The 16,906-nt window shown below is 39.5% G+C and overlaps 1 protein-coding gene and 1 long non-coding RNA gene across 3 annotated transcripts in view; one reads left to right on the top strand and one right to left on the bottom strand.

The window, feature by feature from the left end:
• Positions 1-15,971, bottom strand: part of LOC138110473 (uncharacterized) — a 67,945-nt gene extending 51,974 nt beyond the window's left edge. Inside the window, exons 1-2 of the long non-coding RNA XR_011150944.1 lie at positions 15,910-15,971; positions 7,862-7,911 (exon numbers count right to left, since the gene is read on the bottom strand). This is a non-coding gene — a long non-coding RNA (uncharacterized lncRNA). The remainder of the gene's footprint in view (positions 1-7,861; positions 7,912-15,909) is intronic.
• A 32-nt stretch (positions 15,972-16,003) lies between these two features.
• The window catches only part of AMMECR1 (AMMECR nuclear protein 1), a 73,754-nt gene continuing 72,851 nt past the window's right edge, over positions 16,004-16,906 (top strand). Inside the window, exon 1 of one of the 2 annotated variants that reach the window (XM_069015401.1) lies at positions 16,004-16,546. In XM_069015401.1, the coding sequence (XP_068871502.1) occupies positions 16,083-16,546 (464 nt within the window). In that variant the 5' untranslated portion in view covers positions 16,004-16,082. The remainder of the gene's footprint in view (positions 16,547-16,906) is intronic. The other variant, XM_069015400.1, reaches the window with a different exon arrangement.

Raw genomic sequence — 16,906 nt, 5'->3', positions numbered from 1 at the left:
TCTCTCTGCTGGATGTCTGCAGTTGCAGTAAAATGGAGCGCGGGGGAACCCACATACCTATACAAAAACTGCTGAAAATCTGAAAATATACTGAAAATCTGTGCTGAGAACAGGGATGCTCCGGTGTACTTTAAAAATGAGTTTGAAAAGAAACTGTAAAAGCCCCTCTCTTTGATAGTAAAAAAATTCAGAACAGTTAAAATTAGAAATGCGTAGGCATAAAGTATTGCCAGGATCAAACAGAGTATGTTGAAATGTACACATTTGGTAACACTAAAAATCAGGATCTGCCTCCATACTTTTCTGAATCAAGGCTTGTCCCCTTCCCCATCTGTAAAACTGCACTGACAGCACTTCCTTTCCTCTCTTTTTTTGCTCACTTTTGTTTCTTCAGATTGCAAATTCTTATTAGCTGTTTTGACTACAGAAGTTCTCTCTCAGTAAAAGTTTTTCACTGTCCATAATGTCACCTCCATGCTGAAGATTTTAGCTACCAGAACAATCCTAATAACTTTTCTTTAAAAGACATTAAAAACAAAACAAAAACTGAACAACATCCAAACAACTACCTATGAGAGATAGGAATCCTACTCCCAGTCTGTACTCATATGCATGCTCAAATGATGTTGTGAATGGAGACACGTAGCACTTGATTTCATCACCTGCTTTACTTCTCCTAGGAAAGGTCTGATAAGCCTTCCTTGGAGACTGTAGCAGCTTTCTGAGCTTCCAAAGATTGACACTGTTAGAGTGACAATGATGACTGAGCCAAACATCTTCTGAAATCCCTAATCATTCACCTGTCAGGCATATAAGGTCAATGGGAGAAGAGCCACAGATGAGAAGATTCTGCCTTTGAATTGCCCAGATCAGCCTGAGAAAATCAGAGTTTGATAGGGCATCTGGAGTTCTCATCACCTGCTCTGTAAAGATGAAAATTTTGAACACCATATCTATTTGAAATGAACTGATGGCTGACAAGAGAACAAGGAATGTGAAAGAATAGGAACACAAAGTAGAAGGGAAAGATCTGTGACCAATAAGGTCTCTTTTACTCAGCGTATGGTGAGTTAATGATACCTCATGCAGGTATCCCACAATCCCATTAGAATGAAGAGAACCTGCTTTTCATGAACAGCCTGCTGAAATCACAAATCCCTACCCATTATATTTTTGTCCCAAAGAATCGGAGTACAGCACAGGCAGAGCATGATGCAAGGCTCAAGGTCTAGCACTGGTACTGTACAGGGAGGAGCTACCCCCTTACACACTAACAGTCACCTGAGAACACACAGGTCACCTGAAAACTCCCAGGACAGCGCCTTGTGAAGATTTCATAAAGAGAACTGAGCAAGTGAAGCTTCCTCCAATTTAGTAACAAAACAAAAATGTCAGAAATTGGGAAGCACGAACCTCAGTTCATACAGAATGCACACAATACTTTTTTTTTTTTTTTTTAATAAAACCCCAGTAATTTCAATTTGGGGTAAATCTGAAATATTACATCTAATTAAAAATAAAATGTTTTGTGACTTTTTAAAAAAACATATATTTTACTTCTTAATTTATATTAACTTGGAAGTGGGAAATGGTATTTCAGTTTCAAAAGGTGAAAAATTTCATTTTCAGCATGTTAAGATACTTCCTTTAAAAACTAAGAAAAAGTTTCATATTTTTCCTATTATTTCAATTGAAACTGTTTTAGTTCAAGCTAATCTCAAGAATGGTCCCAGTCCTTTCAAACCTCTGTAATTCTAAGAATTTAAAAATCATTCAAAATTTTTGTCCACCTCTATTCATAAATTCAAGCAACATTTGGCCCTACAATCTTGGGAAAGGAAATACTCAAGAGCCTTTCTAAAATACCTTTTCATTCCCCACCACTGTGTCCCTAGCCAATATTCCTTGTATCTTCATGCAGCAATAGCTCTACCTTCACTGTGGCAGTCCCGTGTAAAATGTTTTCTAGAATTAGAGTGTGAAGGTTGGAAAGTGAACTTGCCGCTTTTATAGAAAGGGAAGAACACCCAGGAGAAGGTATTTAAACTATGTCCTGAGGCAGAATGAAGTTGATTTATGTCAGGGATTATTTTTATCTCTCCAGTCAACTAAAAGTTATGCAGCAAAGCCTGCATAGGCACAGCCATGCAGCACTGGTCTGTACCAGACTCTGACAGTGTTTGAACATAAAGGCAGCTTAGCAGCAGGCGGAGCTCTGCCCTTGAGAGCCCTTGGCACGGCTCCATGGGAAGGGTTTCCCCAGCCCAGCTCCCAGAGCCTGCTCTCTGCTCAGGTAGGCACCACATGGACCCCTCAGCACTTGGGCAGTCGCAGATTGCCACAGGAATTCTGGAGAGTGTTGGATTTGGCTCCTGAATCTACCACTCCACTCATGTCCCAACATACTGATGAGGGAAAAATGGGATGGTTATGATGGATCCCATGCCCTATTCTTCAGTCACGTACTGCCTCTAAACATCTCTAATCTGTGCTGAGATGAGGTTATTCGAACCATGGACACCTGGGATCCTTTTCCTTCCTTTTTTTGGTCTGGCTCTGACACAGGAGTGAATATATTCTGCCATGCCTGAGACCTCAGTCCAAAGTGCATGACCTTCCCATTGATTTCAGAAATCCTTGCACAGAACCCAACCAAGTATCCCTGCAGAATATCATGAGGAAAACAAAGCAAAGCCCCAAAACTGTGAAACTACCTCTGGAAGAGAAATGTCTATTTCCTCAGACTTTTTTCTCTGAAAAAGGCATTATATTTACTCATACATGCCTTATACATGTAGATGCATGTATGCAGTTGCCTGAAAGCACATGACCTAAACCATTAAATCTCCGCATTTAATTTTCACATGTAGGGAAGGAAAATCAGTAAAAAGCTTGAATAACTAAACTCCAGTTTTTAGAATAAAAAAATTAGAGTGAATGTTTCCAGGCAGCCTGCTATAATAAAGAAATTACTTGGATTTTAAAATTCTCTTGCAGTGTTTGAAATTAAAACATTGCGCCACATTTCCAGTACTTGCAAGCAAGAACAAATTAATGATAAACTAACATAAAACTACATTTTCCTGTACCACTGGTGAACAAGCAGTGATGTGCAAGGTCATAAATAAGAAATGTAAATGAATTTGTATGTTAATAAATGTAATGATGTATCTAGCTGAATTTTAATCATCTAGTGAATGTAACTCCTAGATTACAGAGGGAAAGAAACTAATTGGATTCTCTGTATTTTTTCTGCTGGCTATGAGTAGTGTATTGTACATTTCCTAGCACTGAAAAAGGACAGTGCTGTGGACAAGGAAGGAGTTCCATCCAGAGGCCAGCAAGTAGCTTGAACTTTATGATGTACAGCTTTTTATCTTTTTTCTTCTTTTAATTTTTCTAAGTAGAAATACCACGTTTTAAGAGACACCCCCCATCCTTTGAAACATGTAAAACTGAGAACCAGCGAATATGTTATAAAGAAAAAGATAATTATCAAAATAGTAGCTAAAAGGAATAGTTTAGAGCTACTCACATCCTTCAATCTCTTTAAAATTTGAAACAGCATATCTTCACAAGAGCTAAGAAGTAATTTTACATTATTTAATACAGTGTAGAGATGCAGTGGATATATATATTTTCCTAATAAACCTGTCTCTGACTTCTCAACATTTTGAATCAGAGCAGCAAAAAGCACTGCACAGGGTAATGCAAAATTTAAAATAAATTTTAAAATTCTTCACATGTTTTCTGCTAAATATTACTCACACAAGCTTTATCCTTTCTTGGCATGAATGTTTACAGCAACATTACTTGAAAGTAGAACAGAAAGCTTATAGGATATTACAGATATAATACATATAAATAAGGTTCTGTCAACTACAACCCTAAAACTCATATAAGTCCTATATTATATTTGGTTATCTTTTTTTCTGTTATGAGAAGAATCTCATATCATTCCTATGAGATAATGACATCTAATAAAGCAGATGAAATTTGCACAGCAGTTTGCAAGAAAGAGAACTATTTTTTAATCTCCATCTGACATAAACAAAGCTGATGATAGCAAACCTTCTGGTGAATAAATTATTAACAATTATTCCTAATTTGGGTACCATACTATCGGAACATTTCAGCAGTAGAAAAATGCAATTTAAAAGAGGTTTGTCTCTTGCAGTAGAGTAATAGGCTGAGGTCACTTCAAACAAATGTTTGAAACGCAGTGTATTATTAGTATTTCAATCACTGCCAATTGCATTTACTTATTATAATTATTGTTTCATAAGATTTAGAACAAGCATGTTTTGCTATCTGCTGCAAGACACCATACCACAAATTGAAGTGATTCAGATTGAGACTTGTCTTATTTTAAGTACATTCTGAAGCCTAGACTTGAATCTTTATAAATTATTCATACCTCCTCACAACTGTACCTGTTTCTTTTAAAAAATAACCTTTGTATGGATTTGCCCTTTCTTCTCAGCAATGGCTGTTCCTCTGATTCTCTTAGTCAGGACTCACTCATTCCAAGTACCAATCCTTTTTACCAGTTTTCCTTTCCTAATTTTCCAAAAGGACTCCTAGTGACCACAGTTCTCTGATGTTGAAAGAAGCGTTTAATTTACAGCTTTCTATAAACTTTGTGAAGTGAATTCCCTTTTTCAACAGAAGGGTGGTGCAACAGGCCATCCTGTTTCACCTAGCAAATTACAAGCAAACATTGGAATAACTTACTTGCAATCTAATGTGTTGGTAATGAACAGAAACCTACCTGATAAGGTATTTCATGCCAATTTTTTGCACACTGATGTTGGGTGATGACCAGCAGTGGCCTCGTGAGGGAGCATATAGTTGGAACAGTCATGATGTGACATTGACTTGAGTGATTTATCCAACATTTTGAAAGCAAACTGTCTTCTGATGTCTTAACTTTGAAGGGGTTACAGTAAGATAGTGCCATCTGATTTTTATAACTAAAAAGTACAGACATATTCCCTTGTCATCATTTGGAGAACTAGCACAGCGGTTCTCTTATTGTGCCCTTGTTTATAATAGTGATTACCTCAAATATTAACAACCATAGATACATTATAATATTAAAGGCTGTATAAACAAATAACTATCTTTCTGACAGATGTTAAATGTTTTAAAATAGAAACTTTAAAAGTTTTATAAGTAATAGATTCATAATGTATTAGCTTGGAAAAAAGCCAGAACAAACCCACCAAACAAAAAACTGTCAAATGAATCTCCAAACCTGGATTTATCTTTCAAGGAAAAAAAGTTGTATGTAGCATAATTAGCAGACATGGCTATTATTATCGCCTCAATTATCTCCCAATTCCTTGAAATGTAGAATCATGTATGATGTGAATGCATGAATACAAGAGTTCATACCCCTTACTTCATACATCACAGAACAGGTTTCCTGCATTGTCCTCATGGGGCCCATAAGAATTGAAGGTCTGCATTAGGCAATAATTGTAATCAAACCACATGCTTCACCCAGCAATTCACAGGGCTCAGGAAGGAGTTAGCTTCCCTGATGTACAATTAGTTTCTCTGATACACATTTAGTTTTTCTCTATTGGATTTAGGTTGGGTATTTCTCACCTACCTCTGAAGCATCATCTCAGCCCTATTGTCTCAATATACATCCAAACTCTACCCACACAGATCAAATCAGAAGTTAAGTCTGACAGCTCCAAGACTTTTAAAATTAAGAGCAATGTAACTCAGCAATGCATAAACCATATTCTTCCACTGGCAGCTATGCAATTTCTAAAGCTCATCTGGTGATTCTTGTTCCAAAGCAGAAGACACCATTTTATCGTTATTTAACAGTTTCTCAAATAATTGCCCACAATTTTCCACAAGCTTTGTACAGTACAAATGGCTTTTCTGATATTTTGATTAATTTTTCCCTAGTAGTAACAATTGGCCTAGAAAAGTGTATGATTATGTTACAGAATTCTGTTTTGGTTAATATATTTCTAGTCTTCATGACCATTTTCATGACTGTGCAGCATGTCCCTCACCCTCCACAATCCTGAGACCCTTCCCTCTCTACTTCCTCCCTGCTCTGCACTTTTTGGTTTTACAGCACTTTTTCTCAAGCCCACAGCCTAGGTCTGTCATGGAGTCCACCTGATGGCAGACTGCAGCTTCAGACCTCTGAGTGAAACAAAATATGAGCACATTTGATGTGGCTTTTTTTCTTTCCTGATCAGCATGACAACACAGTCAATGGCAACACAACTGTGTTAGAGCCTTGGCTGCTGCTGAGGAGAAGGGAGCTCGGAAAAATGTGGGAGCAATGTTACTTCAAAATCTACATGTACACAAGGTCTTTCGCACATCTCCTTAGCTCTATACTGGGAAAAGGAACATGGCATTATAATAATGATAATATATCACATATGGCATTATTTCTCTACTCCTTGGATAAACATGGGATCAGTATTTATACAGAAGATAACAATCTTCTTCCCTCCATCAATGCTATTTAGATCTATGTAAGTTTTGGGGACACAAGACTTTTGCATCCCTTTAGTGGTGACAGCACTTAGAACAGTCTTAACTTGGTCTGCTTCTCATCCCTTTTCTGTTTATGTCCTTGGTGCAGGTAGAGCAAAGAAAAGGATTTTACTTATGCCCCTTCTCCTTCTCTGCAAGTCCTCTATGCTGTTCTCTTGACTTTGTTCTCAGCATCTCTTATTTCCCTCTCTGCCTGGAAGACAAGGCAACCTTTGGGACCCTGTGCTATTAGTGTCATCACAGGGCAGAGGTTCGATTCATGGAAGAGCTGTCTCCTGCCTGGCTGTGAGCTGTATGCTAATGTGACAGCTTGGCAAGTACTTGAGAATGTCACTTCTAGCAAAATAACTGTCCTGAATGGTATTTGTCATATATAAAACCACACATCTATCAACAAAAAAAACCCTACAAAATTTGACTCTAATATGTATTTCAAATGAGATGCCCACAGGCACTTATAACATGAGTACATGTCAGTAGCCATATGTGCTGCAACCCTCCTCTTTATACATAGACGCAGCATAATCCTTTCATGCACCATGTATCTAATCTCTATTCTCTGCTTTGGAAGCAAGATTAATCTCAAAATTTCAGAATTAATTCAAAGGCATTGACTAGCATACAAATCTTTTTTACTTTGGCTCCCAAGTAGTTAAACAATGTGGCAAATGACCAAATCATTTGTAGTACCACTTCATTTCAGGTTCTTTAAAGCCCTGCAGCTGAACCACAGCCGGGTATTTAATGCAGAATTTTATCTTTTGGGGGAATGTTATTTTTAAATGCTTAATAATTATGAATTCATTTGCCATTCCTTTTATAAGCAGGGGATCATAATGAACTCATCTGTTATTCATGTGAATGTCAAATGTGTTCCCATGGGAGTTTTATTCTAATTCACTATTAGTTAGTGGACTCGTAAAATAAAATGTTATCCATTTTTTACTCTGAACATGTAATGCTTGGTAATTGTTCATCAAAGGGCAAATTTAATATTTTTCTTTGAGAACTTTTAGTTCTGATTTAGCTAGAAAGAGTACTAGTTTTAGAGTAAGGGTACTTCTAGAAACAGAAGATTTGATAAGCCATGAGTCTGCCATTTAAAATGCAATGAATGAGATTATCATAAACTAGTATTTTAAAAAGGAGATATATTATGCTATAAGCATACATGCTTGAACTACATGGATTTAGCAAAACAAGACAAGCCATATCCAATATACATAGTTTAATGACGGTTCAATGAAAGACATATTTCAGTATTCCACAACAGCTTTCAGGCAGCTGTTCTATTGCAATAGAAATTTAGAGGTGAGAGACTTACAGGTCATGGCAGAATCTGAATGTGATGAAACTGGACAGCAGGACTTTGACCTGTGAAAACAAACACAGAGTAGGCAAGAGAAAAACAGAGAATTCAAACTCTTATGTGATTTTTTTTAAAGAGTTAAACACAAAGGATTTTTAATTAAATTATTTTCAAATTTCTTCTATATCCCTAATCTAAAATGAGGGTTAGCTGGAAGAACCTAATACATGAACGGGTAGCCCTGAAATATTTCAGTGCCTTAGATCTGACATGTTGTGCTAGGATTCTCCACAACTGTGTCACAGGATACTTCTAATCTTGAAATGCTCTTTAGAAATGCAAATCAAAACAAATGAATTATTATTGAGATGCAGTTTAAAGGGAGATGGCAATAAATACTATAATTGGAGCCTCTAGATCAATATACTTATAGATTTACTTTAAAATACACAAGGAGAGATGTTCTTTTTTATTTTCATTTGAAGTAACAAGGATATGTTTTTAATATTAAGAATTGAAATAATAATTTCCTCAAATCATATGTATTGTAGTTAAATAAAAAAATGTTATTCTTGTGCAATCTCTGGCAGTCAGTAGATTATTAGATTAACCATGAAGAAACCATTGAGAAAAACAAACATGCAAATCAAAGCTCAGACACAAGTCTTGATGATCACATATATTTCTAGATGTTAAAAACTGTAACTTCACCTTTTATAAGGATTAGCAGGAAAACACAATAAGCAACAGTGCTTCCTGAATGCTATGACTTCTTCCATAGTTGAAGAAATACTATTCATTTCAATCTTCTAAAATATGTTTTACTTTATTTAAATAATGATCACGTTAAAAACAAAACGTCTACTTTTACTTGCTGTAATGGCAGACTGAGTTATATGGATAATGTGGAAAAAGGAATATCAGAATTAGTGAATGAAAGGAAGAGGGCACAAGAGAGGGAACACTTTTGAAGCTTGCATGTTTACCAGCTGCTTTTTATTCAAAATTAATGCAATGTGTTTATTTTATACATTGAACAACTATGACAGAAATTATCACCACCAGCAGGCAGCCTGAAGGCCCTTCCCTAGAGTAAGAATACAAATGTGGGAGATAAGAAAAATGGGAAGACATAAAGTTTTGTGGGGATGGATGTTGATCTATAAAAATATCACTTTCCTTGAAAACAGATGATAGCTCAGGAGACCTAGAAACTGACAAATCATTCATAGATTTACAAGGAGACCTACAGTTTGTTTAAAAGGACTGGGTTTGAATTCATCATTCTGTAACAATGAAATTCTATTCACTTCACTGGAGTAATTTGATTTATACAGGTCTGAAAGGAGAACTGGCTTTTGCAATAGAAAGTACATGAGAAAATACGTTGGAGAACATGAATTCTACAGAAAGGAGGCAATAAAACTAATGAATATGTAACTATGGATAAGTGAGGCACCGAATTCTACCTGTTCCAACAGATTCAATTTTATTCAGAAACTTGCAGGAGTTGGGGTTCAGGATTCGTAGTCCCCTCTAAAGCCATAAAGATACAAGAAGGAGTTAGGATTTGGTGCTCATGAGTTGTTTGGCTTTTCCTACCCACAAGAAAGAAAAGAAGAATTTGCACGACTGAATATATGAAAGCAGATAGGAGTGAGGGTGAAGCTGAGCATCAGCCACACTGGGGCTGCCCTCACAAAGTGCCAGTGAGGAATGGAACAACTGCAATGACAAGGGTTTTTCTGGAACCCTGCTGGCTTTTTGCCACAGAGGGTAACACCTGCTATTAACTAATATTCTATTTATATCAAGTCTCTTTTAAGACAATGTATTTAGTGATTTTAGCAGTTGATAGTGCTGAAGAACCAGTACCATTATGGCAAAACACTGGCATTTGTCAGTTTTTACTTTGCACAGAAAAAGAAGTAAGTGCAACAAAGTGGCATAAGTGGTGATTTTACCAAACCAGTCACAGAAAGGAGGATCAACATATCATTCAGGGTGCCATGTACAGATCAGAAGCCCTTGAAGATATAAAGTTAAGTAATTTAGGCATGGAATATAAAGAATGCTGATACTTCTAGGGAGAAAGGAAAAAACCACAGTTGATAAATAGCAATGTATTACAACACTGAAGATGGAAAAATACTTGAGTGCCCTGCTTGCATATTTTTAGAAGCTGCAATAGTCTACTGAAGGTAATGAACACTCTTTCAAAACAATAGCCAAAATATTACATTAGGAGAAACTAAACCCATCCAATATGAGATGTTTCCACCTGGAACAGTGGAAGTAATCCTTGGCCATCTTAAGATTCACAGATTCTTTTATAGAACTGAGCATAGTAAAGGACAGCAGAAGGATTCACTGAGTTTTCACTGCTCACAAAGATTAAAGAAAAAAGTTCTTCAGTCTCTGGAGAAAAGAACAGTATATCTCATCTCTCTGAAAGGAACAGAGAGATGACAGCTTCAATGCTATCTTAGCAGTGCAAAATACCAGAGCAAGGGAGCATGAACCTGAGCTAAAAACTGGACATTTTAAGAATGGAGGTGAAATTCCTTCACACCAAAAGCTAGATAACATGTGCAAAAAGATAGAAAAAGCAGCAGCCAGAAGAAATCAAATCATTTCACAAGAAAATTAAATAACATCTGAAAAAGGAAGCTCAACACAGTCTCAAAAGGAAGATCAAAATTTATGCCTGTTGTCTTACTTACATGGAGCATTTCTGTCATCCTCATCAACTAACATCATTAATAATCAATTAGTATTATTAACATTCACCTCTTTTCTGAAATTACTGCTCCTTGCATTAACTAAATTTATATGGAAGTTTCATTTTGGTATTTTTAGATGAGATATAAAATCAAGTGCTGGCCCCTTGGGATGGCTAAAGGTTTAGCGCAACTATTAGGAATAAGCAGGCTTGTAATTGTGGTGTCCTGATCAAATTTTAATCCTTAGCAAAACATTACCATGCATTCTATCTTCCTAATTCACTCATACACTTGAAAATTAATGATTACATTTTTTTCCTAATACACCTCAATTGTTGTGTCCTATCTGACTGTTGCTGGGGCTCATTAGTGGTGTCCGTATGGCTGCACTGGATAAACAGACACCTATATTGTTCTAATTAACTTACAGCTCCTAAAGCTCTGACTCTTCAGAAGTGGGAAATGCTATTAATGCAAATGGTGCTCCACAGTAGCAGCAAACATTATTTTTGGTGAAGGAGACCAACTACAAACAGCGATGTCAAAAAATATATCCTAAGGCTTATTATTAATGTATCAGCTAGCATAAATCACTGTAGCTCCACTGACCTCAATGAAGCCATGGTGAATTTATATTGAGAATACAGCTACATAAGCTACATCTCCTTTTATCACTGTACAATGGAAAAATACATTCAAAAAGGATAGGATATGGCATTAAAATAATATTTGAGGAACACTGCAGCTCACAGAATTAGTTGGAAAGAATATCATTAAAAAGCTACTACTAGTCTCACCTTCCATTTAGTTATTATAAATAATAAATACAAATTGCTTTGAACCTTAGGTTTTAAATTAAATAATTTTTCTGACTCCATTGACACACAATGTTTTTATCTCTACTTCAGAAACTGTTCAGTCCTATATTATTTACTTTGAAAAATAACATTTTAGAATGCATGGTGATTTTTTGCTTTACTTGTTTGTTTTGGAGGGCTTATTTAGTGGGGTGTTTGTTTGTTTTGTTGTGGTTTTTTTAACAAACTAATGCCCAGTTTTGCAGTGCAAGCTCCATGCACAGATGGTTTAACAGGACCAGACTCTAAATTCACATTAGCATAAAAAATTCCTGTAAAAAATGTTCATTTTAAAATAATACAGACTGGATTCACAGTATGGTAAAAATATAACATAGCCCAAAATATGAAACAGGGCCAGGATTCCAGTAAAATAACATGTGGGGACCTTTTGTCTGCTGGCTGGTATCACATCCGGAGATGATTTTTTGTACAAGATTTTTTAGAAGAGACTTCAATAGGGGTTTGATATATGGAACAATAGCAGGATATGGCCTCTAACTGGTAGGAACAATTGCTGTTCTCAGACATGTGAAAGTTAACTTTCATTAACTTTACTAGATTTTGTGCATACTTTCTGACCTAGATCTGGCATCTAATTTCTCCTGGGGACAGCTGAGACACAGAGTGTAACTGAAGCACAGTAACTATTCCGTCTAAGCAGAATATACTGAGGAAAACTCACATGAGCCTCAAGAGTGATAGACCAGTTTGGGAATAATGTGAGAAAGTAATACAAGCAAACCCACTTTCTTTCCAGCTACAGCCTTAATGCCTTGTAAGCTGCAGGACAAGGGAAGAATTGCCTAGACTGGCTCTACAATGGGTGGAAACTCAGAGCAAAGGAATTTTCAGCATGTAAATCTTCCAGTTTTATGGCAGGCACATACAAAAAAGCTCATTATGATGGGAAGATACAAAGACAGAATTTAATCTTTGAATTTTGGAAGATGGAAGATGGACTTTTCTCTAGAATAGTAACTAACAACTCCATAGACATGCTAGCTGTTTACATTGTTCAAATTGTGAAGGGTTTTGTTTGGTGTTTTTTTACAGAATTATTTGTAGTATAATGTTTCCTTCAGTTCTCAGAAAGTGGAATATTATGTATTTTGAAAAGAGGACCTTCTGTTTCCCTTTCCTTCATTGCCTGGCTCTGCCTGTTCTACAGTCTCAAGCACAAACTAATTTCCTTCCCGTTCAAGGCTCTGTATCTTTCCTCGACTGGTTTTCTTCACCTATTATTTAAAATTCAAATGTTTCTGTGATTTCTGACAGTTTCCACATAACTATGTGAAATGTTGCTTTAGGCTGCATCTTCTAATTTTTTGCCAGCACTGTTTAAGCTGCCCAAGGCCATTAATTCTAAATTTTTGTGTAGCCACTCCAAGAGGCCAACACAGATTTTTGTGCAGCCCTCTGATAAACCAGACTGGAGAACTGATTTGGCTGAAAAATAATTGAGGGGAAAGAGTGTTTTTAAACTTGATCTTCTGCCTCACATCTGCACAAACAGCTGCATGAACACAACAGTATGGGTGGGGCAGGAAAGAGAACAATTAGCTGAGGTAAAGCTGCTTAAACCAAAATTACTACTCCTGCAGAAATGCACATGGAACCACAGCCTAAATGTGCTATTTTAAGTACCCTTTTAAATCCCTCACCTGTCACAGTTCCTATTAAAAGAATTGATAGTAATAAGGCAAGGATTAGATCTCTCCTGCCTACTGATGGAGCCAAATTTTGGCTTGTTTCCTTGTTCTGATTGATTTGTCTTCTAATTAGATTGTAGGATACTGGGAAACATAAATGATCTTTTGGCCCAGTTGAGAACAATCCAACTTCTACTACAGTCAGTGCAAATTTTACCTCAGATTCAAAAGGAATTAGACCATGTCTGTTAGGATATCATTTCCCCCAGACACTAAGCATTCTGATTATTTTGTTTAAGAAGGGCAATCCTTCAGAGCAGGCTCAGATCACTGAGAAATATCTTTCTGAAAATAATTCTGTTTTTCTCAGGATAATTTCTTTAACAGCTCTTTTCAAGAATACTGAATTGTGACTTTTAATTAAAACATTAATTTTAATCTGTTACTTGTAACAAGTGGCTATTCTGAAATCATTGCGGCTTTAGAACATGAGGAGAGCGATAGTGCTAAACAGCTGAAGTCATAAAGGAGAGCTACATCACTCCAAAACTGAAGTGACCTAATTGCAAGACCATTCTGATTCCACTGGTACTACTCAAGAGTTTGTTTTTCATCCAGAGTTCACTTGGGACATTTGACTGCATATGAGGCACAGCACAGTCATCAACCAACAGAAGAGAATCTTCTAAAGTTAGCAGAGTATAGAAGTACTTTAAGGAACTGAACACATTCAAGGTTTCTTGTAGTAAGAAATGTAGAGGTCCTTGATACTTAACTGAAACAAAGGACCAATGAAACATGTATTACAGTCAACCAAAACCATATTGTCCAAAGAATAAATGCTCCTTCAAATATAAATGGAAATTTTCCATTGAATTATGAAGAACATTTCGTGAGTCTGCAGTTCTCTCCCCTTCAAGATATTTGATAATACTATTCTGTCCTCCTGATTCCACTAGTTTCCACAGTTGTATTTATATATTTGTTGTTGTCTTTACATACCGATTTGGTATGCATTACATGCACTGAGGTAAAATAGGAGCACAACTATAGGCAAATACAGCAAAGAACATCAGCAGAAGTGGAAAAAGTAAGGTGTTTTTCATGATTAAGTAATATACTTGGTTTATCCTTTCAATCAGGGACCATTTCCATACCATATTTAATCAAAAAGTTATCACTATGCATTGTCACTAGTCTTGATATTGCATAAGGATATCAGTCCTAGCTCTGAGCCTTACATTGAACCTTCCAAATATCTGTCCCAGTGGAGTGAACAATTAGTATTTCTGTCTGTATCATAAGCTTTTGCAATTACTGAATATTTTTATAAATATTGGTGTTAAATAACATAGGATGGTAAAAAAATGAGAAAAAGCCAGAATTCAATACCTGGAGAAACTATTTTCCCAAAAGCAACAGAAGGTGTCACTGCTAACTGATTTTAAACAAATGAATCCCTAAGTGGAAAACACTGCCTTTGTTTTGAAAGAAACTTGAAAGTTGTTTGAGAAGGGAACCCAGTTCCCTTCTCAAGTATTCTACTGCTCCAAATGTAAACATTACATTTAAAAATGGAAAAGACTGCTTCATACCATCTAATTCTCCTTTCTATTTGCTATTATTCCGTGCAGCTGTTTCACTTCAGGTTATGATTCACAGTCAAAGCAAGAAGAGTTTAGGCCAGTATTTGGACAGAAGCCCTCAAAGAGCCTTTTAACCCATTAGTATTAGAGATCTAGTAATTAGGGATTTTCTGTTCAAATACATAATTTAAGATGCAGCCAAAATTACTATCATGAGGATGTTGGAGAAACCATTTCTATCAAGAAATGTAAAACTGAGTCTCTAAGTAGTTTGAGACTGGAATCTTTCTGTATACAGAATTTCAGCTTGTGTAACGGCTGTCCCTCTAAACTTGTGATATTATTTTAACTCCGTGTGGCAGCCCTCACCCCCTTGTCTTCCCTGATACTGTGGTGTTGCTATTCTATGTTAAGCAGCTGTTACATCCCATGCCAGAGATAGCTGCATAACACTGACGGGTGAGGTGTTATTTTCTAAATATACATACACACAGATTTTGAAGTACTTTATGGCTGTTTGCAAGTCTCTCCATATATTCAGATATACCTATATGTGAGGCTAACGTAAAATAGTAATATAAAACACATTTCCCCCTCCTTGATAAGCTTAATTTTTGATGCCTGGAGGACAGGAGGCACTCACATCCTTTTTCCTCTGGACTTCGCTTCCCTACAGTCCCCCCCGGGCTGCCGGCACCCAGGGCCGTGGTCTCACCGGGTCATGGCTGCTGGCTCTGCAGCTGCGGGCCTACGCTCTGAGCTGCTACTTACTGGTTGTGAAGTAATTGCCAAAGCTATAATTTAAAATATATATATATACATACATACATATAAAGCCCGTGGCTTTTAGCCATCACGATTGCATGCTTAATAGCTGCATCCAAGCACTCTCTGCAGGCTCCCAGCCTGGCGGCTCCAACACAGCCCTCCCCTTCTCTTCCCCAGAGAAAGGCATTTCAGGTCACTTGAATTATTTAGCGGGGTGTTTTTAACCATCTCAAGGGCTTTGCTCCTGCCGTGCGGCGCCTGCAGAGCTCGGGTTTGTGGGTTTATTTTATTTATTTCCTTTTTTTTTTTTTTAGCACGCGAGGTGGAGTTGCTCCACTTCCCTGGCAGAAGGAGGAGATAAAGCGCGGGGGGAAGGCGAGAGGGGCGGCTCGGCGTGTGGAGGGGAGGGGAAAGGCCGCCACACCTGCGGGCCGCGCTGCCCCCTCAACCCCGACCTTGCCCCCCGGGGCCGCTCACCGGGTCGCTCTAACACAGCTCTCTCTGTCTCTTCTTCCCCCCATCCTCCTCTTCCTCCTGCTCCTCATTCATCCTCCCTTCTCCCGCCCCCTCCCCGTGCAGGCGGAGCGGGCGCGGCAGGAGGCGGAGCGGGCCGCCGCACGTCCCCCGGCCGGCCGGCCGGCCCCCCCGCCATGGGTCGGAAGCGCTGCGTGGGGGGAGACGGCTCCAAGATGGCGGCGGGTTGCTGCGGGGTGAAGAAGCAGAAACTCTCCAGCTCCCCTCCCTCGGGCTCGGCCGGCCCGGGCAGTGGCGGCGGTGGCGGCTCCCACTGCGGCGGGGCGGCGGCGGCGGGGGGCGAGCCGGGGGCGCTGCCCCCGTCGGGAGGCCCCCGCATGAACGGCCTCGGGGTTCTGGCGGGGGGCGCCGCCGGCTGCGCCCTATCCCCGCCGCTGCCGCTCAGCTGCGGCGGGGGCCCCGCCGGCCTCTCCCCGCCGGCCTCTTCGCTGCTCGCCTCCCCCGGCGCTGGCTCCGGCGGGCCCGGCTGCAGGAAGATGGTGGTGTCGGCCGAGATGTGCTGCTTCTGCTTCGATGTGCTCTACTGTCACCTGTACGGATACCAGCCCCCGCGGAGCCCCCGCTTCACCAACGACCCATAGTGAGTATCGCCGCGACCGCCCGCGTGGGCGCCTCGTGCGCGCCCGTCCCGCCCGGTTCCCCCCCGGCCGGGCGCCCTCCCTCCCTCCCCGCGGCTCCCGCCTCCCGCCCGGCACCTTCCCGGCTGCCGCCGCCCGGCCGCTGTCCTCGCCTGGCCCCGCGCCTGTCCCGGGGCCCGGCCCGCGGGCGCCCCCGCTCCCTGGGAGCCGCGCTGCCCTCCCGCTCGCCCCGGGGAGCGCCTCGCTGCCCGCCGGCTCCGTGACCCCTCCCCGGCCCCTCTTGGCCCGTCGCGCACGGGGCTCGCTGGTGGCATCTCCCCCGTGGTCCCTGACACTTCTGGCAGCGCCCCGCTCCGAGCGGC

This window comes from Aphelocoma coerulescens, chromosome 4A (assembly GCF_041296385.1).
Source record: "Aphelocoma coerulescens isolate FSJ_1873_10779 chromosome 4A, UR_Acoe_1.0, whole genome shotgun sequence".
NCBI lineage: Eukaryota > Metazoa > Chordata > Aves > Passeriformes > Corvidae > Aphelocoma > Aphelocoma coerulescens.
The sequence above is the reverse complement of the archived record's forward strand: the minus strand, read 5'-3'. Positions and strand labels throughout refer to the sequence as shown.